Below are 25949 nucleotides of genomic sequence, written 5' to 3'. Positions count from 1 at the left end.
GAAAAAAAAAAAAAAAAAAAAAAAGAAATGGGAAAAAAATATACTTTATTATGAAGAAAAAAAACATTTTTTTCAGGTATTAACATTTAATCCTTTTTCCAAATACAGGTAATACTCTGCTTTTCCTTAAAAATTCACAAATGCTTGAGTTTGATACATGCACACAGTGCTTAATATAGTACTGCATCACAATAGTAATAGTTAAATTTCTAATTCAAGAGTATGACAGCTGTAGATAAAAATAATACAGAATAGTGTAAGCATAACACATTATATTCTATTCCTTTAATCTTTGTAGTTAAACTTGTTTAGTACCAAAACTTCAAGCTCCACAATTTTGACCATCACCTTCCAATTCTATTTACAAAAATACTACCAAACGTAAGTGTTCTTATGTGCGTCGATCCACAGATTGCCCAAGAAAGTCTCTAAAAAGGTATTTTAGAAGGATAGGTTCAAAATTTTTAAAAACTCTATTATCTAATTGCTAATTTAACTTTCATAGACAGGTGTCAATACCTAGATACAAACCTCATTAAACAGATGTTTAAGTTCTACAGTCTATCTTCAGGGTTGCCACTGATTCTTATTCTGTATTTCCCTACCACTCCCCATTACACCATCAATTTTCACTAACTCTTATAAAAATAAGCTTAATACACTTTGCAATATGAAGTATTACATTTTAAAAGATCAGGTAATAATAAACATTGTCGGACTAGATACAACCATAGGCTTAGAAAAAACACGTCAGCTCCACATCTGTGCAATTTTCTCATAAGGCTACTTTGCCCCACCTTCTGCTGTCTGTTCAGCTTTTAATTGGCTGCAACCTCTGATTCCTGGCGTTGCCTTACAATGATTAATTACTGGTACTTACAGAAATCTTCCTACCCCTATACTAATAGCCAGAATGGTTTCCTTGGTAACCAGGTGTTACACAGATACTAAGCTAGGCTAGCGGAGCAAGAAAGTGTCATGCATTCTCATGGTACAGTAAGTAAACTATGAATTAAGGCAAGTAATGGAATTAAGGGCTGAAAAAGATTCAAAGTAGAAATGAATATGCAGAGGGATATAAGTTGAGAATAGGATCAAAAACAGAATATAGTATTTTCAAATATCAAACTTACATACAGTCAGAGGCATAAAATGCACAAGGCATAACCCACTAAGAGTCATAATCATCCTAACGGTAAGTCTGGGCAGCATGGTGACAGGAGAGAGTCAGGTCTTAACCCTACAACTAGTAGGAACAAAATTTGAAAATCTTTGCTTTCAAATGTAAATAACAGGTAGATGGTTATTTTCCTCTCTAGCCTTTATCAGGCTCACCAGTTTTGCTGAAAGTTATGTTTTATGGGTAAGAAACTATAACGTTGTAGCAGTTAAGAGCCAAGAGCTTTTCACACTGGGTCTGAGCCTGGCTCAAATTCTGGCTCTGCCTCTTAGTAGCTGATTCGGTTTCCTTCCAAATACGGATTAAATTAAAAACTGTGAAGTGATGCTTTTTCCAGAATAACTCTTTAATATGTGAAAGATACCAACTGTGTCTTCTTTAAACATTAATTTACCTTGTGTTTCAAACTAAAACCTGGTATCGGCTTAGAAGGAAGGCTTTTTATTTTTGTCCATCCAGAGGTCAAACCTCTCCCATTCCAAAAATCTTTCTCCTAACCAAGTCCACAGTTTACTATTAGCTCTTATCTTCTACTTTCTATCTCCATTTTCTTAACTTCCCACTGAAACAACTTACTTGGAGTTAAGTCTCTAACCCCCACTTTGCTAAAGCAACTAAACTTTCCACAACCTTATTGGAGCTCCCTGCTGAATTTAGTACTGATCACACATCCTTGAATGTCTACTCCTCTCACTTTCCCACTCTCCCCTCTCCCATCTCTCTCCTAGGCATTATACCATCTCCATCTCTCCGCCCCCCCCCACGCTCCTGACTTCCAAAAAATGGCTGTATCTCCCTCATAATTTCAGGCTGGTATAGAACATTCTAATAAACAGACATATTTACTTTGGGACATTATTATCCTAGGTGACAAAGCCTCGGTCTTTCCCTTTATTTAATATTAGTAGAATACAGCAGACACTAAGGTAATTTACTTTTTACACAGGTTACCAAAAGCAAAGGCTTTAAAACCTCTTATTCTTCAATTCTGTCATCCACTGAAATCTCACAATTTTCTCTTTGAGTAACTTCATTTTAAATTGCCACCAGTTCACCTGTGCACCGAGTAGACAACTCAGAGGTGGAAAAGATTTTAAAAGGCACAGATTTTAATTTCCTTCACAATGCAGGAACCATGCTGCTGCCATGCTGAACCCCGCCGCCTATAAAATACGTCTAATAATCCCTACTTCATAGGGGTGTTGTTCAGATTAAATGAGATGATGTAATAAATGATAGACCGATGTCTGGCGTATAGAATACATACAGTAATTGCTAGTTGAATTTGACAAAGTGGTGTCACTGCCCACAACATTCAAGAAACCAACGCACTCTATCCCATTTACCATTAAAAATTCAAATTCAAATTGGTTGTTCACCTAGTCTAGTCACTAACTTTCACTTTACATCCTTAACTGTACACGTAGGAACAATGACTTTATCCTGGAGATGGCGCGTTATTAAAATGGGAGGATCATAGCAAAACTACGCAACAAATAGGCTACTCAGACAGACAAGGGTAACAAATGTATTGTCCACCCCGCCAGACACAGCAAAACTTAGGGTAAAGATAGAGTAATTTTCCTAACTCGCGACACTTAAAAAAAAAAAAGAAGGAACTTTATAACAGTTGGGTGGACTTAACAAGCGGAAAACAAGACTTTCAGAAAAATAAACTTCTATGCTCACACAACGAGCCGAACTTAAATGCTCACATAACTCGCCCGCTGCCCAACCCTCCCATCCGTCTGTCTCTGTCTGTCTGTCTCTCACTCACATACACACGCACACCAGCCGCTAAGCGCGCCCTGTAGCACCTGGTTAACTTTCGCTCCCCCAAAGACATGGGGCGGAGGGGGGCTGGGAAGGGAGAAAGATGTTCTAAATTCCAGACGAATCGGCGAGTGAGCGGACGACCGGGCAACACGTGGGACCGGAGAGCCGGTCCGTGGGGCTGCGCGGCAGCGGGGAGAGGGTCGGATGCCCCTGCCGGGCGCGAGGGCGGCCCGGAAGGACCCTGACGGGGGCAGCGCGGAGACGGCTCAGGGCGGACCCCGGGACGCCCTTGGGCCCAAGGGCGTCCCCCGGCTGAGGGGAAGACGGGAGAAGAGGTCTGGCGGCGCGTTTCTCTTACCGTCGGAGTTGGTCTCGGGATCGAAGCGCTGCCCGCAGCCCCGGTTGTAGCACAGCAGGGCCATGTTCCTTCCCCACCGTTAAAGGTCGGGTCCAAACCCCGGGAAGAGCAAGAGGCTGCGCGCACAACCCCACCGTCGCAACCACCGGTCTGACGGCTGGGGCGGCTGCCGGCTTCCGGAAACGGCCGGTTCCGCTTCAGGAACCTTCGCGAATTTTCCGGTCGCGCAGGCGCAGAGCAGATGGGAAGAGGCGGAGGGAGCGGTGGGAGGTCTGGCGGCTGCGGGGCAGCTGTGGGTCGGGCTCCGGAGGCTGGCGGCGGGGCTTGGAGGTGGCGCCGGATATTTGAAGACGAGAAACCCTAAAAACAGAAAGCGATGGCATCCAAGGGACTGACGTGCTCTTTGCAGATTTCGTCACTGGGAAGCTCGTGCAGCCAAGCGGCCGCCCTGACGGCTGGGCCCCAGCACCGCAGCCTCCTTCTTGCCTTTGAAAGTAGTATAAGCACGGCACTGTCTTTTAAGTTCGCCGCTTAGCTGCTCGGGAGGAGGTGCAGAACCGCACAGGATTTGCGAATCTTCTGCCTAGAACGGTGTCGCTCGGTAAAGAAGAGAGGACCGGGACGAAATCTCCCTGGGTGACTGTGTCTCCGCTGTCCTGATCTCTGGAGCGCTGGAGAAATGTAGGCGTCGGGAGCAATTGTGATAACTGAATGATTGAGGCCAAATCACGTTGAAAATACGAAGCACTTAAAATCAGGGTATCTATAGTATTGGTCAAATACAGTGCTAGAAATGGTCACTGTTGCTCTAAGACCCTGGGGTAAATTGGTGCTGTTTCATGTTAATCTCCATTTGATCGGTTTGCCAATACTTAATTCTTCAGTCCTGGAAGCGCTAGGAAGATTTCATCAAGTGCATTATAAAAAGCGTGGTAATACACTAACGAGCACACATTAAGGATACCAGCTGCAACTTGTATATTTCCCAAACTTGGGACATTTGAAATGAAAGCAAACTCTTCTGGATAGCAGGTATACTGACAGTTTTAAAATAGTAATATCAGTAGTTCTTAAATAGAAGTAAAAAGCTTTACAATGTTTCTAGTGATACCAAGTCTGTCAATGAGAGATGGGCTCAAAATCTTCCCACCCCAATAAAAAAGACGTCGTTTTACCATATTCCCTTCCTCTTTATATACCTAGAAGTATTACATTTTTACGTGGTAATCTCAACATGGATATATGCACTATATTATTTTTCGTTTAACCTGAGTATTTTTGTTTCATAATCATTATAAATGAAGTAATACTCTGTTGAGTAAATTAGCACTATGACCATTCTTCCTTTAATATCATCAACTTTACCATACATAAGCTTCAATCCTCAACTTATTGTATGTTGTTTTTCTTATTTTAGATTTACCTTCTGGATAAGTTTTGGTAAGTGGCGTACTGGAATAAAGGGCATAAGCCTTTTAAAATAAATTTAAAATTTTAAAGATAAATACTGCCAGTTGCTTCCAATAGGTGGCACCAATTTTCAGTTTCACCAGCCATTGATTGGAGGAGCAGACCATGGAAATTAATCTTACGCAATTAGAAATGGTTTGATGAAGGCGTTTAGAAAGTTTAGGTTGTGGTTAAATTCATGGTCTGAGTGTCCTACTATCACTGCAACATTACAAGAATTATTAGTAAACCCTTTCAAATGCTTTTAATGTTTGTCATTTTTTTTTCAGCTAGCATTTTATAATCAATAAATACTTTTGTAGATAATTCGAAAATGCAGAAATATATTAAGAACAAAACCAATAATTCTACCACCCAGCAGTAAGTACTGAATCACTAAAAAAAATCTTTGGTAAATTTATTTCCAGTTTTTTTTTCCCCCCAACTCGGGCATTTATGTATTGGTATGAACGTTAAAAGAAACAAACAAAAAAAAAACAGCAACAAAAAAACCGCAAAGAATTGGAGTCATAATGTATATGGGAGTCTGTGTTCCTCTTTTGGGTATTTTAATAAACTACAAAATTAAATCATTCTTTGTTTTTTAAAGATTTATTTATTTATCTATTTGAGAGAGAGATAGAGAGCAAGAGCTGGGAGGAGAGGGAGAAGCAGGTTCCGGGCTGAGCAGGGAGTCCAATGTGGGGCTTGACCCTGGGATCATGACCTGAGCTGAAGGTAGGAGCTTAACTGACTGAGCCACCTGGGCACTCCTAAATCATTCTTCTTAAGAAAACAGAGACAATACATTATACTCCATTCCCAGCCACACTTTCACTCCATCCCCACACTCCAGTGCTGACTACCACAAACTGAGAGACTTTGTGGTGGTAACATCGCATAATTTATATAGCCCTTAAATCCAGGTCCATCCCCTCCCCCAACGTGCACATACTGTTACACATAATCTTGTGATTGTTCCCTTGTTATGAAAACAATTGTATAGAATAGTTAAGTGTGGAGCTTTGGACTCAAAACAGGATTCAGATTCTAGTTCTGCAATGGAGTAGCTAATAATCATTTCAGGAAATCTCTGGGCTTCCAAAATAGACTTGACTTGGCTATTCATCTATAGCAAGAAGTCCAATCTCAGGGCTTAAAAAGTGATATTAGGGGCGCCTGGGTGGCACAGTGGTTAAGCGTCTGCCTTCGGCTCAGGGCATGATCCCGGCGTTATGGGATCGAGCCCCACATCAGGCTCTCCCGCTAGGAGCCTGCTTCTTCCTCTCCCACTCCCTGCTTGTGTTCCCTCTCTCACTGGCTGTCTCTATCTCTGTCGAATAAATAAATAAAATCTTTTAAAAAAAGTGATATTAATTATTTTGATTAGTCATGTAATATTGAACATACACGTTTTATCTCCCTTTTCAGATCCCACTAAAATTGTGGAATAAACAAAATAAAAAAAAAATAAACCCACAAGGACAAATTTGAATAGGGTATTGCAACAAATTATATCAACAAATTTTGTTTTGCTTAATTTTCTCTTTTTTTGGTATTTAGGAGTATTTGTGTTTTTGTTCAGATTGTTCCCTGTATACTAGTACCTAATTACCTCTTACTTTTTTCTTACTCGGGCTTTCCTACTTTGTCAGATTTGATTTTAACTTTCAGTTGTTTCCTATAGGGCAATAAATGAGATTACTACTATTCTTTCGTGCTTCTCCTCTCATTTTATTTGTTTTTTTCTACTTTGTTAGAAAATGTAGCATTTGCATATGAGTTTTCCACCCCGAATCCTAGCTTTATTATTTATTATATAAATGTATTTATTATTTTTATATATGTTAATATATAAATGTATATATTTATCAAATCTATCTAAATGTATTTACTTATAATAAATATATTAAGAAATATTTTCACTGGTTGCTGCTAGTCTTTCAGCTGAAGTTTCCTGGCATTCTTGTCAGATGAAGCTTATTTTCTAGTAGAATTGACAGGAATCATTTATGAAAACAATATTCCATGATTTTTTACATGTTTAAAATAGCTTCTTCTAAAGCCCTGAAACTTGAAGGAGGGCTTGAATGGATATAAAATCCTTATTTCATATTAAGAGTTCAGAATTTACTTAGTTCATACTAAGTTCAGAATTTACAAATATTTTTTATATAGAACTGAATTTCTTTTTTTTGTGACCAAGCCTATGTTGAATCAAATGTAAAACAGAACGAAAGTACATCTTTTTCCTGTTGCTTCCCTGCAGCAATCAAACTTTTAGAAATGTCCTGAACTTGGGGCACCTGGGCGGCTCAGTGGGTTTAGCTCTGACGCTTGATTTCAGCTCAGGTCAGGATCTCAGATCTCAGGGCCCTCCTCTGTGGGGGTATGCACTCTGCGTGGAGTCTCCTTGAGATTCTCTTTCCCTCTCCCTCTGCAGCTCCCCTCGCTCGTGTGCACTCTCTCTAAGAAAATAAATAAATATTTAAAAAGAAAAAAGTGTTCTGAACTTATTTCACTACTCTGTAAATCAGTATAAATGTCCTACAACAGTACTGCATATTTTGTAAATGATTCTTCCAAAATTTGGTTACATTTTGTTTTCAAAATTAACTGAACATCTTTAGCTGAAATAGTTAATAACTTTTGATTGCCAAAACCCTTCAGCTTTTGAAGTCCTTAGACTATTGCAACTAAAAAACAAACAAAAAAATCCACAAAGATTAAAAAAGATTACAAACAAGAATTATGTTGAAATTTACCCCTATAAAGCAAGGGATGAAATAAAACAACTAATTAGAGACTAGAGATGATAATTTTGTATATTAAAAAAATACATTAATGTTTATACTCTAGCATGCATGCACACAGTTATTTGAAGAGTACAACTTTTCTAATGTTACCCCATGTTTGAATTTCTGCTACAGGCAGCAATCCCAATGGAAGTAGTTTAGTAAATTGTGAAGTACATTTTCTTCTGATAAATTATCATTTATTTATATTTTTAACTTTTAATTCCCATCTAAGATCATGTCCTTATTAGTTTTAATAGCCTAACAAAACAGAAGGCGAGAATCATACACATTTTGCATCCCACCTCACATTCTCATGGCCCACCATTTTACTCCAGTCATTGTGGACATAACCTGACATCTCATTTCATCTGCATCACGTACCATTCTCTGTCCAGTCCCAGGCTTCTCCCAGGCCAATGTGTAAGATGCCTGTTAGCCATTCTGATGCCTACCAAATGTAGAAGTGGGAGGAGTAAACACGCAGGTGCCACCCTTGACCAATGCTTGGCTGGGGACTGGTAGATAAATGCTTCTGATTCTGTGTCTAGGGCAGACAGAGGAAAAAAGGAAACAAGAGGAAACCAGAGAGGGAGACAAAGCATAAAGACTCTTAATCTCAGGAAACAAACTGAGGGTTGCTAGAGGGCAGGGGGATGGGAGGGATGGGGTGGCTGGGTGATGGACATTGGGGAGGGTATGTGTTGTGGTGAGCACTGTATATCGTGTAAGACTGATGAATCACAGACCTGTACCCCTGAAACAAATAATACATTATATGTTAATAATTTTCATAAAAGGAAGAGAAAAAAAAAACTTGAAAAAAAAATTCTGAAGTGTATTCTACAAGCGTTCTTAGAGGAACTGACCACCAGCTACTTATTGCAGTAATAATGCTGCTCAATGATTTACCCTAGGAGTCCATTTTATTTCCCTCTTTTGTCTTCCCAGTTTCCCACTCCTCTTCCTTGGAATAATTTCCTAGGATAAACTAATTCCTAAAATAAACTACAAGCTTTTGTCTCTAGCTCTGCTTCTGGAGAGGACCTAGGCTGAACCAAATTGAAATATGTGCATTTTTACTGAATATCTTTTTTAAAGTTAAAACTTCAAAAAATGAAATTCATCATCTCTCAGAATTTTATTGACTAAATTCTATTAACAGAAAAAAGAAAAGACAACTTCACAGGCTGAAAGTTTGAAGCTATTGTCGATTAGGAAGAATTGATTTCCTTGTGTAATCATTGCTGGCATTTCCATAACATTACATTTCCTTTATTGTCTACAATTACAGCTTTTCCGAACAATTTCAATTTTCATTAAACTTTGGCTCTTTAGATGGTGCATATGGGTGCCAAATGACTTGTTCAGATTTGAATAACCGAAATTTAAAATTTTGTTGCTGACTCATCCATTTGTAACCCATTTTCCTGTCATCCTATAAATAGCGAAATAATCACTAGGACTTCCAGTTTCTACAAAATTTTATATGCACTGTCCTGATATTGGAGTATTCTACATTTTTTTCTAAAGAAAAAGCCCATTTTTATGATCATTTCTTGTATATCTTCATTCATTCCAAACTCTAAACTTGTGCAGTTTGTCAAAGTGGATTACAAAGATTGTTTTTAAAGAGCATTGAGACATACAAATCCATTTTATATATCCAACCAACATGTAAAATTGTTGAAGGCAGGGATTTTTGTCTCTTTATTCACTATTATTTCCTGAATGCTTAGAAGAATGACTGACATACAATAGGCACTCAATAAGTATTTGTTGAATAAATTGAATGAATGAATTTGTATGTGCTCAATAGGAAAAGAAAAGACAATCAAATCAAATTCAAAAGATGGTCAATTACAACTGAATTTTTTTCTTCAGCCTGTAGAATTTGCAGCAAAAGTGAACAAAAATGTAAATATAGAAATGAATTTAGAGATATTTATATTACAATTAACAAAACAATATTTAAAAAGATACAAAGTCCATGTAGACTGAAAAGTTAGTATGCATGAAAGCAGCAGAAGGAAAACCTTTAAGTTGGGATCTATTTCTTTCTAAGAAACAACTTAACTATGGTTAACTACGGACTCACCAAGGCTCCCAAAACTTAAGCTTTGTTATAAGATATAAATATTTTGCCACAAGATGGCAGCAAAGATTTATTTTAGAATCATTGGACACAGTAGTTAGACCAAATGTTGTACATCTTTAAAAGTTACAAAGTTAAAAGGCAAGTGGGGGATACATTTTTATTTTTCCTGGGAGGTACCACTTCATTAGAAAGGTTGTACCATTGGTACCTAGAGTTTCTGTGACTACACATACCCCTCTCTTTTATACTCTTCATTTCAAACTCATTTTCTTTACATCCTTCCAGATTAATCTTAAATTACAAATCTGAACATGTCACTTAACTAAAAAACAAAAAATAAACAAAACAAAAAACACTTCAATAATTTCCCAAGCCATATGGAATAAAGAATAATCTTTTTAGTTTATTCAACTCAGCCTATTCAGTAACAATATTCTATGTACAAGTTGCTATGATAGGCACTAGGAATAAAAATGTGGATAATCCTTGGAGCTTTTCATTTTGGGAATTACCAACATGTAAAGATACAGCTGCAACAAAGCACTTACCTGGAGAAAGTTTGATCTGGGGACTGATGAGACACAAAAAAGGAAGGAAGGTGAGAGATGAGTTCGACTTTGGGGCATCAAGGTCTGGAATTCAGGGAAGATGTTTGGGCTTGAGAGAATAAAGAGTCAACATACAAGTATAATTGAAGGGCATATAAATATAACTGGTGAATTTTTTTCATTGAGTCCCCATTTTTAAAAAATTATACATGATAATTGCAAAAAAAATTTAAGAACTATAGAAATGATTAATGTGAAACTCACCCAGAATATATATATATAGAGAGAGAGAGAAAGAGAGAGAGAGAGAGAGAGAGAGAAACATAAACACAACTTATACGTGCATACTCTGAATATTTGTCTATGTATATATAACAGATCATAAATAGGGTCATAATATACATCCTGGTTTTTTGTTTTTGTTTTTTTTTTAAAGATTTTATTTATTTATTTGACAGAGAGACAGAGAGCCAGCGAGAGAGGGAACACAGGCAGGGGGAGTGGGAGAGGAAGAAGCAGGCTCCCAGCAGAGGAGCCTGATGCGGGGCTCGATCCCAGAATGCTGGGATCACACCCTGAGCCGAAGGCAGACGCTTAATGACTGAGCCACCCAGGCACCCCGACACATCCTGTTTTTGTAACTGCAATTCACTTAATAATAAGTCGAGATGGGAAAGCTGGAGGGGGCAGCAAATGAGACTGAAGAAGACTGGCTGTATAAAAGGAAAGGCAAGCTGTGTAAGAATTCAGAGAATAGTGCCACATATGACAAGAACTGAATGACTTTTATGAATGGAATAATTTACTGTCAAGTTCTACAGAATGATTAACTGAGAAGAGAACTAGGAACAATCGATTGGATTTGGCAATTAGTATCCTGGATGGTGACCTCTGCCAGAATAGCTTTAGCCTGACTGCTCTATGACAATGAGGGGTGAGAAGCAAGGAAGGGGTGGCAGTCGTCGTGAACTTTTCGTGTGAGAAGATTCACTTGAAATGGAAGAGATTAAAGCATAATTTGTGAAGAAACAACCTGGTGGACAAAGACAGGTCTAAAATATGAGACAAATAGTAAATAACTAATTTCTGGAAATTAGTAAATAACAAGATTCTGGAAATGGTCAGATGTGGTTTAAAAAAAAAACCTAGGTGAAGTATTTGTTTATACATAAAGAGAGGTTTTTTTTTTTTAAGATTTTATTTTTAAAATTCATTTGAGAGAGATAGAGAGAGAGAATCTCAAGCAGACTCCTTGCTGAGCAGAGAGCCCCACTTAAGGCTCCAACTCACAACCCTGACATCATGACCTGAGCAGAAATCAAGAGTCAGACACAACCTGCTGAGACATCCAGGCACCCCTGTTTTTGTTTTTGTTTTCCTTCTGAGTATAGTTAAGTTTTTAGGTGCAGAAGTAAAGTTTACATTCAAGGATCTTTACACTATGTCTCAATCCTTTATTAGTACACTTCATGTGGCTTATACATGAATCAAACTGAATTATTTCCTCTTGCCCTGATATATCCACCCCACGATTTCCTTATTACTTTGTTTACTTCATTCTCTCTTCTCCAATCTCTTCTTCTTTAAAGCTTATACATTCTTTAAGGTCCAAAACAAATTCTACTTCCTACTGGAGCTATCCTTATCACATGTTCTAGTTCAAGTGTTACTTCTCACTGTCTAGAACCTACAGGTTAGACAATGTTATCTCCCAAAACACCACCAATATAGATAGAATACTGGAGGAAAGCAAGACAAATATGAATGGGGTGGTGGTTGGAGAAGAACCTTCCCATACATGATCTTTCATGGTCTGATAACATAAGAGAATCTTACAGGCAGGGAAAAGGGTTCTTTGTTTTAATGTGGTTCAGTAGTTTTAGAAAATCTATTCAGTTCTCTTAAAATTTCATTCAATCCACTGCTTTTTTAAAAACACAAGCCACTCCCTATTATTAAACATAATGTAAATTAAATTTGATTTGTCTATAGGAAACATTTATTTAATTTTTGCTTTGTTTCTCTTTAAGTTTCCAAAAAGTGGTTTGGAAAATTTTATTATACTGTTTTCATAATGTGAGTTTTTATCAGTATATAAGAAGACTAAAATTAAGAAATATGAAAAGCACTGGGTATTAATATAATAATCAAAAACAAATAATGAGAAGAGCTGGGATTTGGAATAAGGCTACCTGATGCTGAGTGCAAATGTATGTCATCTCTGGTCCACATGTTTTCTAACCTAAAAACACATTGTTAGGAGTATCAGTTGAAAACACTTTTGGAAAAATGTGTCGTGAACCACAAAGGCTTGCAAAAATATTAGTAAACTTTTTTTAGAAGCATTCATGTAAAAGGATATAGTTTTTTTTATTTTTTTTTATTTTATTTTTTTTTTTAATTTTATTTTATTATATTGTGTTAATCACCATACAGTACATCCCCAGATATAGTTTTTTTTTTTTTNAAACTTTTTTTAGAAGCATTCATGTAAAAGGATATAGTTTTTTTTAAAAAATTATCATCACAGTATACAATCCTCTATAAGTTTCACAGATTTTGATGTCCATACTGACACCTTTGCTTCTTATCACTAAGCATAAGTTGACAATTAGGAGTTCCTCAGCAGGGTGGCTCAGCCAGTTAAGCCTCTGCCTTCTGCTCAGATCATCATCCCAGCCCGACATGGGGCTCCTTGCTCACCAGGGAGCCTGCATCTCCCTCTGCCTTCCCTCTCTCTCACTCTCTCTGACAAATAAATAAATAAAATCTTTAAAAAATATGTAAGGAAAAAAAAAGAGCTCTTCAGCAGGGACACCTAGATGGTGCAGTTGTTGAAGCCGCCAACTATTGGTTTCGGCTAGAGTCATAATCTCAGGCTCAGCTCGGAGTCTCCTTGGGATTCTCTCTCCCTCTCCATCTGCTCATCACCCCCTCTCCCGTGCTTGTGCTCTCTCTTTCTCTAATAAATAAATAAATCTTAAAAAAACAAGTTCCTCAGCAAATACTTTTGTTAAATGAAGTAATAGTGAATAATTGGCCCTACCTTGAGTCTCATTAAAATAATTTATTTTTGGTTTTAAAAATCAGAAAGTCTTAATTACATGTATTAAATAAAGATACAGAATATTTTTATGTTTTTCGCCAATAAGTATTGAACTTTAGATTTTGATCCTAAAATCATTATGCCTTTTGTTCATGCATATTAAATGTTTTAATCAGAATTATTACAAAACTGATTATTTTTCTGTGTGAAAATACTTGGGGGAAAATAAAAAATATATTTGGGGGACTAGATGCCAATTGTATCAGTTTAATCTATTGATCAATTTTTTTCTCCACAGTTAACTATTCACAGTTTTGCCATTTTCATTTTAAATTTACTGACATTATTTTCATTAATATGATTTTTTTCTCATTAAGTTTTTAACTAACTTGGATCCATTGATTGTTTTTTACATGTATAACATATCATCATTTATAACGCGGGCTACTGGAATTTTCTTTGATGACCATTATTTCTGCCAAATCCAATGTGCTTGCATCAAATTTTACATATCACAATGTTACTACACCTAGAGTTTTATCGATTTACAAATGTATTTGTCTTGCATATTTGTACCAGTCATAGTCATCAAAATCTTAAAGACTGAAAGTTTATATTCCTTTGTTGGCCAATCTTAGAAAAAAAGAATATATAGAACAATCGCTTTCAGATAGTTAAAGATTGAGCTAATGTCCAGGGCTGGCTTGTTGTATGGATAACCAATTCTTTCTTATTTTTTTTCAATCATTTTGTGTCTTAGCAATGTTTCTCCTTGATGTCTAAACTCTATTTATAATGTACTTTTTCTTAGAGTCTGCAAAATGAGTCAGCTTAAGAGATATCACTTAAGTAGATATTTAAAAATCATATATTTGGTCAATTATCTGTTGCTCTGAATAATATATGCTTAGGCTTTTTTTTCCCACTTCTTTGAATGACTAAGACAATGCAAATTATTTTGTGGGAAATATTAGTGATAAAATCCTCATGAGTTGGTCATGAGATAATTGAATGAGGAATTCATAAAAACCAAAGCAGAGTATGTTTGAGAACTGAAGAGAAACAGTATTGTAAAACAAGGACAGAAGTTTTAAATAAATATAGTCTCAGGAAAAATGTTCCAATACTAAAATCATGCTATGAAATATCTTCCCATGGGAAGTGTGAACACTTCAGTTATTCAAAACCAGCCTGGAAACAGCATTAAAAAATATGCCCTTGGGAGTAATTTTATACAGTGGTTGAGTTGACTAGGAGCCTAATAGGCCTCTACCATAAGCTGTACTTGGTACAGCTTAAATAAAATAGCAACTTCTACACAGTTGCCATTGGAAAGTAGAAGTTAAAAAATAATGTGACCAGTGCAGGTAACATGATTCTTTTAATAAAATGCAGTCACATTTTACTGACCTATCAAATAATAGAAGTAATGATGATTTTCAAAGAATTTCGGAAAGAAAAAATGTTATGAAGTGTTGTCAGGCTCTATAATATATTTTTTATTCATACATATTACTTCTCTGGAAAAATAATTCTATAAGCTGAGAAGTGGAAAAGCAAGGGGACTAATATAATGAAAAGGAAAAAATAAATAAGAGGGAAGCAGAAAACATATGCTAGGAACTCTGAAGGACATCAGACTTTAATGGGACCAGTTCAGAATATATTTTTATTTATAATAAAATTTAAAAAAGAAATGCAGCCATTTCAGTTTCAAATGTTTTAAGAAGTAAATAATTACTCTGTTTTTATGAATACTAATCTTTTACTGGTAGCACTGCCATTTTCAAGATCTAATGTAAAGAATACGTCATTCGTTAAACTTTTGAGTATCTATTTCATAATGGTTCAGTTCATTTTTCATCATTGGAAATAAGTAAATATGTCTGAAACTAGCTACACAAACTACAAGTCCAGAAGTTAAGAGCAGTTTGATCAACATATATTTCCATAACAGAGTATTCCATATTTATTAAAAACTGACACTCCAAGGCTCTTCAAAAACTGCAAAAGTCAACAAAATAATGTTTAAATACATGCATGTTTAAACTTGTCTATCTAAATATGATTTTATGCTTTTTAATAATATCTAAGAATATGGGATCATTCTGTTCTTTTGCACTCATTTACACACGACAACAAGAACACTTCACTGTGGGGTGCCTGGGTGGCTCAGTCATTAAGGGTCTGCCTTCAGCTCAGGGCATGATCCTGGCGTTCTGGGATCAATCCCCGCATCAGGTGCCTCCGCTGTGAGCCTGCTTCTTCCTCTCCCACTCCCCCTGCTTGTGTTCCCTGTCTTGCTCCCTGTCTCTCTTTCTATCAAATAAATAAATAAATAAAATCTAAAAACAACAACAACGATAACAAAAAACCCTTCACTGCTTACCCTGTTCCAGCTCTTTCCATTAAATAATCCTCACAAGAACTGAGATGGGCACTTTATTATTCCAAGTTTTCAGATTAGGAAAATGAGGCATAAAAGAGTTAATTAACTCACCTAAGTTATCACAGCTGTAGGTTGCAAAGACTTAATTCAAGCCCAACCATTTTAAATCCAGAGCTCATGTTCTGGGGCTCTGTCTAAAGCATTTAAAATAAGTTTACTGTATAGTATTTGGGCATTACAGATTTAACACAATAGAGTACTAATATATGTTGTAGTTGTTGTGTAATTAATTGCTATTACCTTCTCAGTAAGTGTTCTCTTGTAGCTGAAGTTAAATCTTCCTTTTACTTCTAAGTGCCTAATACAATGTCATTATATAATTCTGCAAATGCCTGATGCATATTTGTTAAGTAATTTATATATTAAAGTTTCACAGAGAAAGTTGATCAGAAAAAAAGGAGAGGGGGCAATATTTGAAAGCTACTTTTATTCTATAGAGGAAGTTTTAAAAAATATTTAAACGGAGCCCTTGGGTGGCTCAGTCAGTTGAGTATCCAGTCTTGGTTTCGGCTCAGGTCATGATCTCAGGGTCTTGAGATCGAGCCTCAATGCCCTCAGCTCCATGCTCAATGGGGGTGTCTGTTATTCTCTCTCTCCTCTCCCTCTGCCCCTCCCCACACTTATGCTCATGCTCTCTCTCTCTCTAAAATAAATGAATCTTTAAAAAATTTTAACTAAGTTCTAATTTTGTGATGATTGAAGATTCACACGTAGCTGTAAAAAGATAATGCTGAGGGATTCCATGGAACTTTTACATGGTTTCTCCTCACATGGTGATATTTTATAAAACTATAATATAGATACCATGATGAGGAAATTGAGTTTGATACAACCAATTCATCTTTTTCAATTTCCCCAGTTTTACCTGTACTCCTTGCATGTGTGCATTTGTGTGTCTGCATTTAGTTGTATGCAATTTTGTCCCATATATCAGTTCATGTAACTGCTATCACAATGAAGATACAAAACAATTTCATCACTACCAGAGTACCTATTATACCCCCCCTTTTTTTAGAGAGGGAGAGGGAAGGGGCAGACAGTGAGAAAGAATCTTAATCACAACCCCGAGATCATGACCTAAGCCAAAATCAAGAGCCTGATGCTTAACCAACTGAGCCACCTAGGTGTCCCCCTATTGTACCTTTTTAAAAGCTCTCCAGTTCCTCCAACCTTCCGTAATCCTTAACAACCACTAATGTGGTTTCTATACTTTTGCCATGTCTACAACATTACGAGTGGAATTTTATAACATGAAATCTTTTAGGATTACTTTTTTTTTCCCCCACTCATAGCATAATTCCCTGGAGACTTATCCAAGTGATGGGTAGTGTTCCATGGTATGTATGTGCCACAATTTGTTTAATCTTTCACCTGCTGAAGCACATCTGGCTTGTTTTCAGTTTTTAGCTGCTACAGATCAAGCTGCTAGGAACATCTGTCTATAGGTTTTTGCATGAACATAAGTATTCATTTCTTTGGGATAAATGTCCACGAGTGCAACTGCTGGGTCATAGAGTAGGTGTGTGTTTAGCTTATATGAAAACTGCCAAACTGTTCCACAATGGCTGTACTATTTCACATTCCCACCAGTGATGTATGAGTGATCCAGTTTCTCTGCATGCTTGCCAGCATTTGGTATTGTGACTATTTTTTATTTTAGCTATCTGATAGGTATGTACTAAGATCTCATTGTAGTTTTAATTTTCATTTCTCTTATGGCAAATCACGTTGAACATTTTTTCACGTGCCATCAGTTTATCCTCTTTGGTGATATATAGATGGCCCATTTTATTTTATCCCTTGGTGACATGTCCGTTAGTCTCTTGTCTATTTTCTAACTAGATTATTCTTTACAGTTGAATTTTGCAAGTTGTTTATATAATCCAGATACTTATTCTTTGTCCTTTTTATAGTCTAGATACCAGTCCTTTGTGTGGTTTGCAAATATTTTCTCCCAGACTGTGGTTCATCTTACAAATCTCTTAACCGAGTCTTCTGTAGGGCAAAAGGTTTTAATTTTGATGAGGTCCAATTTATCCATTTTTCTTTTATGGATTGCATTTTGTTTCTCTTTAGGTTTCCCAAAGATAATTATAAAATTTTATTAAATTGTTTATGTAAATGTGAGTTTTTCTCACAGTACAATAAAAAGCAGTTGGATGTTAATATAATAAACATAAACACAAACTGGGTATTGAGTGTTTAAAGCAGTTCTTAGATTTATTTAAGATGGTCTTCAGATAATCTAGAATATACTTACATTAAATATTTTAACATATAAATTAAATTATAGTTTTTAAAAAATTTATAGACAATAACCCCATAAATATGTCCACAAAACATCATTTAGGAAATGCTCTTGAATTTTTCTATTTAAAAGCTAGCAACACAGTCTTGTGAAAATAATATCTGCCTAAACATATCTGAAGGCATTTGAAAAAAATGGGTATATGTAATTTATCCACAGTATTGCTTTGGTATAATTATTTTATTCTGAAGGATTCACACAGATCTTTGTCATCTAGAATATGAATTCTAGTTAATGCTATCATGTTCTTCTAAGATATAATGCATTTTGTGTTATTTTTTAACAGGTATTCACTGAATACCTCCTGCATGCTAGTAATGGAAGTGAAAATAAAATTAAGGCTTGGCCCCTGTCCTGAAGCAATTTCTTAACCAGTTGAGGAAACAAAACATTCACATTAAATTTGCCATATCAGAATCAAAAGTTTTTTTCCAGTTCTATTCTAGTCTTTATTTGTATTATATCATTTGCTCATATAAATACCCTTATAAGGTAGGGACTATTATTTTCCCTCTTTTACAGAAATAACTAAAGGACAGAGAATGCAAGTAACTTGCCCAAGATCCCACAGCTAAAAAGGGTAAAGTTACCATTGAAACTACACAATCTGACTCAAAAGTCTGAGCGTTTAATCTTTCCTCAATATTGTTTCTTTAGAAGGGAAATGATATTACGAGGTTGGCTGACCAGTGCCTATCTTCGTGTCAATTGATTCCACAGGTTATATTTTACTATCTCATATCCCTTTGCCAATCCAATCAGTAGATTAACACAACCACTATCGGAAATTACATAATTGGGGAAATTATTTGGTCATTACAGTGGCCAAATTTGATTACATATGTAGGAACCGTCCTACTATGTAAACATCTTTAACATGATTTTGGGACTCTCTCTCAGAACGGCTGTCCCTTTTTTGAACTCCCCTTGTTGGGCTAGTAAAGGCACTGCCTTTACTGTGGAGGTTATTTCCTGACTAGCCATGTTGAAACAAAAAGAATCAGGAGAACAATGTATTACGATCAAAGAAGCCTACTAGAGTTGAAAATTATTTGGCTTGTACTAATACGTTTTAAAGGGTATTTCTATACTCAAGTCAAATTTTGATTGTTGATTCTCTTAACATACATGAATTAGTCCAATCAGAGATAAAAGTTGTTTTTTTTGTTGTTGTTGTTGTTGTTAGTAACTTCAGTAATAATTATTAACAGGACTTGATGTTTTTCAATAAGTACACTTCTACTATTGTGTAAAACATTCCAAATATAAAATTCAGCTGACCCTTTTTTAGAGATGACCCAATAATTTGGGCTCTTTCTTCCACTCAGTTTGAGCCATGTAGTTAACAGCATGTCACTATAATTTTATAATTGCTTGTCTCCCTAACAACTAAACCATGAAAACCAAAATGTATACTAATTCTTTGCTATTTTATTAATTCATTTAATGAGCAAATTTTAGTGAGGGATGTTTTTATTTGATTCAGAGATGGACTGTCTCTACATTTTAACATCTTGAAATTGAGGTCCATTGTACAATCCATGTTGAAATTTTTTTAAGGTAACATCATTTATTATTGGTTTGTGATGTTGCCATTTTCAGTACCCTTTGGTTTTTTCGTGGTTTTTTTTTTTTAGTATAATTGACACACAATGTTACATTAGTCTCAGGTGTACAACTTAGTGATTTGACAAGTTTAGACATTATACTATGATCACCACAAATATAGCTACCATCTGTCCCATTACCTCACTATTACAATATCATTTACTGTATTCCTTATACTCTGCTTTTCACTCCCCTGACTTATTCTTTCTATAACTAGAGAACTGTATCTCCCTCTCCCCTTCACTCATGTTGTCCAGCCCCCAAACCCTACCCTTGGCACTATCAGCTTGTTCTCTGTATTTATAGTTCTGATTCTGCTTTTTGTTTATTCATTGTTTAAGATTCCATTTATTAGAAACATATGGTATTTGTCTTTCTCAGTCTGACTTATTTCACTTAGCATAATACTCTCTACCTCCATCCATGTTGTCTCAAATGGAGGATCTCAACCTTTTTTATGGTGGTGGAATATTCCATTGTGTATATATACCACATTTTCCTTATCCATTCACCTGCTGATGGGCACTTACGTTGCTCTCATGGCTTGGCTACTGTAAATAAGGCTGCAAAAAACCTAAGGGTGCACAAATCCTTTCGAGTTAGTGTTTTTGTTTTCCTTAGGTAAATACCCAATAGTGGAATTATTGGATCCTGTAGGATTTCTATTTTAAATTTTTTTGTGGAAACTCCATACTGTTTTGCACAGTGGCTGTACCAATTTACATTCCCACCAACAGTGCACAAGGATTCCTTTTTCTCCACATCCTTGCCAACACTTGTTGCTTCTTGTTTTCTTGATGTTAGCCATTCTAACAGGCATGGAGTGATATCCCATTGTGGTGTTGATTTGCATTTCCCTGATGAGTGATATTGAGCATCTTTTCATGTGTCTGTTTGCCATCTGGATGCCTTCTTATTCTGGTCCTCTGGCCAGTTTTTAATCATAATCCATTTTGACCCCAAAACATTGGTAAGGCAGTAAGTTGCCACATGGTCTTCCCTGCCTGTGAACCTAACTATGTGTTGGTGAATATTTATCTAATTATCAATTCAGCTAGCTCACTTGCAAATTGGTAACCAAACAGGAAATTGAATTTTAATTTAATTTGGAGCCATAATTGCAGCCCAAAATTCATAAAAGTTATTACACTGGGATGCAACACTGAAATGAAAAGCATTGGATTCAGAAGAGCATAACATGGATCTGCAAGATGAAAATTTATAAATTTAGCAAATATTTGTTGCTGGGGCATTATCTGCACATTTTCAAAGCATCAACCAAGTGACATCGTACCCAATTAGATAAAAATACACAAGAATATAAAGATGAGTTTCATTTTCTCATTGAGACATTTGAAAAAGGATTTCTGATCACACTCCAGACAATGTAATTAAAGATAGGAGAAATTGCCAAATCTCTTGGAAGAGATCACAGAATTTTCAAAGCTAGGAAAGGTTGGTGTGATGATTCATACATCACGAAAATCTATGCCTCAGATACTGAGCATGTAACTTTCAAAGGCTTCCAGCTGACTTCCAAGAGAAGCTGTTAACTTCCAGAGATACATACGTCTTATAGGGAGAAAAGGAACCTTGAATTTAGCTAAATAGGAAATGCAGATGAACTCTTGATATTCTTTGACACATCAAAAATTATACAGTCAATCCTAAATGTGCTAATGCAGTCAGGATCATGAGTCTAGAATATAAACAGCAGTAGTTCTCTGTTATGTAACTGCATATGCCTGGAAGTGATTCGGGAGAAGATTTGGATTCTTAATTATTAAGGACATTTGTATATTCTCAAGGGGAAGGAAGTCTTATTATATAGCTAATGTCTAGACTTCTCTAGCCTACAAATAGGACACCTCACTTGTCTCCTAAATACAGATGGTAATTCCAACAATGAGAGCAAGAACTAGAGCAAGAGATAAAGGAGGAGCGAGAAAGAGATGCTGAGAAGAGAGAAATGAATAGATGGCCTTCGGTATTTCAGAGTCTGACAGAGGAGACAGAAAAAAGACACTGAAAGAAGGTAAGCAGAGAGAAGGGAGGAAAATCAATGGAATGTGGTATTCAAGGAAGCCAGGAAAAATTTGTCTTTCAAGACAGAGGGAGTGGCCAACCAATAAATGCTGCTGAAATATTGAATAGGGTGAGGCTGAAACAGGTCCACTAAATTTAGTTGCTGGTAGTTAATGGAAACTTTCCTTAAGTTTGGATTAGAGGGGCAGAAGACAGGTTAGATTGGTCTGAGAAGTTAATGGGACACAAAAGTGGAGACTAAAATAACTTTTCTTGTAAGTCTAAGTGTGTAGAAGATATGAGCTGAAGGAGCACTTGGAGGTGAAAGCTTTTTAAAAATTTTTAGAGGAAAGAATTTAAATATAAAGTTATAGAGGAATAGAATAATTCACTGTGGTTCAAACTGCAAGTTATGACTCATTAGTGTGTTGTAACATTAGTGAGTGGGGACCAGCATTAAAGGAGAAAAAAGGAAAAGAAAAGAAGAAAAAATATCAGTGTATCATGCATCATAAGATAATCTTAAGAAATTTTGTTCTGGTTATTTGTATAAATTGTCCACTGCAATCCACAGTTAGATCTATTTTGTATATTTATACAAGATACTTAAATCTAGTGTATATATTATATATGACACATATAGTAGATGTATGTATTGGGTTGCAATGTAATTATATATTTCTTATTGTGGGTCACAGTAAAACTTTGTGGGTCACAGAGGCTCTGAAAGCTAAAGCATTAAATGTTAGCTTACTTTCTGGAGAATGTGAGAGGGATGGGACACAGATAACATGTAGACATATTGGCCTTCAAGAGGAAGAGAAACACGTACTTCTTTTGTACCAGAAAGCAGGAGGAGAAGATTGGTCCAAATGCCGGTTAGTGACATATTTTGGCAGCAGAATGTTGGAAGGAATTTCTTTCTGACAGTTTCAATCACTTCAGTGAAGTACAATGCAATCATCTGTGAGAGTGAAGAGTGTAGAAAGGGTATCATGCTTTGTAAATAATGGATGAAATGTGAAATATTTGTTATTGAAATTAGATCATGATTAGAGAATTATATTAAGATTGTGGGTGAGGTTGTTTATTGAATTCATAGGAATACCGACACCCTTTAGGGGTGTTCAGGTATCTGAGTGTAGACACTGACACAGGTAATACAGATTGTTGGGTTCAGAATTGGGGTTTTTCTCATTGGAGGCTTTGAAAGAACAAATGGACAAGGGAGGTTAGTGTATTGGTACCAAAATTACTGAAACGAAAGTTTGTAGAATACATCAAAAGGTAAGGAGTTTGATATTTTGGGGAAAAAAGTGAAGAGGTCAGTGGAGCTGAAGGCTCGAACACTGAAGAACAGTGAGAATTGGGGCTCCCGAGTAGGCACATGGAATTTTCACCAGAGAGGAAAATGTCTGTGATTTGGAAAGTAGGAATTTTTTCAGTGACAAGTTATAAGGGATTAGTGGGAGATAATGTGAAATATAGTGTTAATGTTAAGGAAGTCACGGAACCATTAGAATATGATGTTGGGTAGACTGTCCATGTGGACACTGAATTTCCTGAGATGAGCAGTAATTGAGGAGGAAAGGGATACTCTGCGCTAGGTACCAAAATCTTTAATAGATGAAATGAATTGGCCAGGAGCATGGTGGATGAAAATAACAAGGAACAGGAGTTTTTGAAAGATACAGGAGAACTTTTGTGGAGCAAGGCAACAATGAGAGCTCAAGCTCCATTTCTAACCCAGGAGCTATCAAAGAAGAGAGAATTGCCCAAGAGCATCAGCTCTGGAATCAGACCGTCTGGGTTCCCTTGCTGGCTTCATCTCTCTATACTTCTGTGACCTTGAGAAAGTTACTTAATCCCTCTCCGCCTCAGCTTCATATCTCTAAAATATGAATAAAAGTATCTACCTCATGGGAGTGCTGTAGTAATTAAATGAAATGAATTTATGAAGTGTATTCATGACATAAATTCATGTACAATCTAGGTTAGTGCTTGCATATAGGAAATGCACAATAAACGTTTGCTGATATTATTGGTTATTTTTTCCTAGAATTTTAAATGAACAACCTCTATTTGCGGGAGCTGTAGACGGTTTCTTGATAGTCACCTATTTTTCAGTTAAAATAATGTTTGGGGAAGCTGGTGGTGTTGTAAGGAGAGTTTCAGAAATTCCAGTGGAATTATTTTGGAGGAAAATAAGGTATGAGTGGAATGGGAGGTGAGGGAGCAGACATACTGAGAATCACAGACAAGAGAACAGAACGAGAAATAGCTAACAGAACTTAGATCTTCACAGTGCCACTGCCACAGTGGCACACAGTTCACACAGACTCCTCACAGAAGCTGGGATAGACGATGTGGAGATGAGGCAGATAGTGAATTTAGTAGCAATAGTTTTTTGAGGAAGGAAGGATATTTTGGCGTTACAGAATTCATGCATATGTGATCTGGAAGAAAGATATTCTAGGTGAGCTATTTCTTTTCCTTCTCATGTCATCAGCTACAATGAGAGCAACTGTGACCAGCAACTATGGGTAAATGAGGACAAGCCACGTGGTCTCTCATGGAAGTAAGGGAGGATGCACATTGACCATAATTCCCAAACATACCCAATTGGTATAACTACCCCCGCACCCCAATCACTGTGGTTTCTCTATTTTCATAAAGGTCATTATTATTATCTAAGCTATTACCTTCTTTATCTTTTAAAAAAGACTGTATTTTTTTATTTGTCAGAGAGAGAGAGAGAGCTCAAGCAGGGGAGTGGCAGGCAGAGGGAAAAGCAGGCTCCCCACTGAGCAAGGAGCCTGATGTGGGACTCAATCCCAAGACCCTGGGATCATGACCTGAGCTGAAGGCAGATGCTTAACCAACTGAGTCACCCAGGCATCCCCTAAGCTAATACATTCTTGTTTACTTGTTTTGTTTACTTGAATTTGAAGTCAATAAGAGCAGTGATTCTCTCTTATTTACTGCAGCATCTAACAAGGTTTTGTTAAATGGAAACTATCCTGTCTTCCTTTCAGTCCAGGGACTTATAGACTGTAGAGCGATACACCTCAGCCTAATACATGGAGTCACGTTGCCTTATAAATATATCGTATTGCTGTTAGGTGCCTACTACTTCATGTAATTTGCCATTTTGAATATTTCTTATGATACAAAAAATGAAACCATGATGAGTCATTAAAGCACCAACTAATGGCTTTATGGTACCGTAGTATAAAAAATTATTTTATGTCTAAATTTAGAATTATTTCTGTGAAAATTCACACTTTTATGACAACTTACTGATGCAGTCCTCCCTCGCTTGGCCTCTGCTCTGTAGCAGCCCTCCTTGACTTTCTCTCACAGCCCTCAAAATGAAGCGAAATTAGTTTCTGGATTAGAAAGATGCAGTAGCTTCATGAAGAATTCAGAATCTCTGGTATTTATTTTTTTTCTGGGAATAAATGGTCAAGTGGAAAACTTTCCTCAGGAGAAGCGAATAGACATTTCAGAACACATAATTTTCTAAATAACAATAAAGTGGTAACTTCATCTAGACATTTGCTTTAATGGTCCTGACGGACTGCAGGTGTTTTTTGACAGCAAAGGCCATTTTTAACATTTTTAAATTAAACATCTAAGATTCTTCTTTATGATTCATATTTGTAAAAGGATTATAATGAATATTTGACAATTGTTATCTTTTGTCTCATCCTCTGCTCCTTTTCAGTTTACTTTGTTGGAATTTCTTCAGGCTTGATCTGGGCCCCCTTAAGTTCTCTGTACTCACCTCATACCTATTTCAAATTCAACCTATACATACAGTTCATATACTCTCCTAAGATTCAGATTCATATATCCAATTGTCTTCCTGACATATCCACTCAAAAGGGGCAACGTTCTCTCAAATTTAACAAGTGTAAGAAGAGATTTGTTGAGTTCCCTATTCACCAAACTGAGTTTTTTTCTTTTTTCTTTTTGCCTTTCCTCACACTATTTGGCATCACTGTCCATCACCCTGACTCATAAAGCAAAAGTTGATGTATTTTCTTCATTGTTTCTATTTATGTCATTAGGAAGGTCAGTCAAATCTACTTCAAAGATATGTTTGCCATAGGCTTACTCCTCTCTATCTCCTTCCACCCATCTAAATCAAGCCACCCATTAGCCCTTTCTAGATTACATCAAATGCCTCATAACTGCATTGACTTCATTTTAGAAAAGTTTTCCATCCCAGAGAAAAGATCACTTCTCTTTTCCAATNAAGTTTTCCATCCCAGAGAAAGCTCACTTCTCTTTTCCAATTTTTTGC

At 36.4% G+C, this 25949-nt stretch overlaps 1 protein-coding gene across 1 annotated transcript in view; it reads right to left on the bottom strand.

The window, feature by feature from the left end:
• The window catches only part of CHORDC1 (cysteine and histidine rich domain containing 1), a 20759-nt gene extending 17241 nt beyond the window's left edge, over positions 1-3518 (bottom strand). Inside the window, exon 1 of the mRNA XM_034667590.1 lies at positions 3226-3518. Within this exon, the coding sequence (XP_034523481.1) occupies positions 3226-3378 (153 nt within the window). The 5' untranslated portion in view covers positions 3379-3518. The remainder of the gene's footprint in view (positions 1-3225) is intronic.
• Positions 3519-25949: the final 22431 nt, after the last annotated feature.

The sequence above is a fragment of the Ailuropoda melanoleuca genome, chromosome 8 (genome assembly GCF_002007445.2).
Source record: "Ailuropoda melanoleuca isolate Jingjing chromosome 8, ASM200744v2, whole genome shotgun sequence".
NCBI classification, from domain to species: domain Eukaryota; kingdom Metazoa; phylum Chordata; class Mammalia; order Carnivora; family Ursidae; genus Ailuropoda; species Ailuropoda melanoleuca.
Note: the sequence above shows the minus strand (reverse complement) of the source record. Positions and strands in the feature narration are given on the sequence as shown.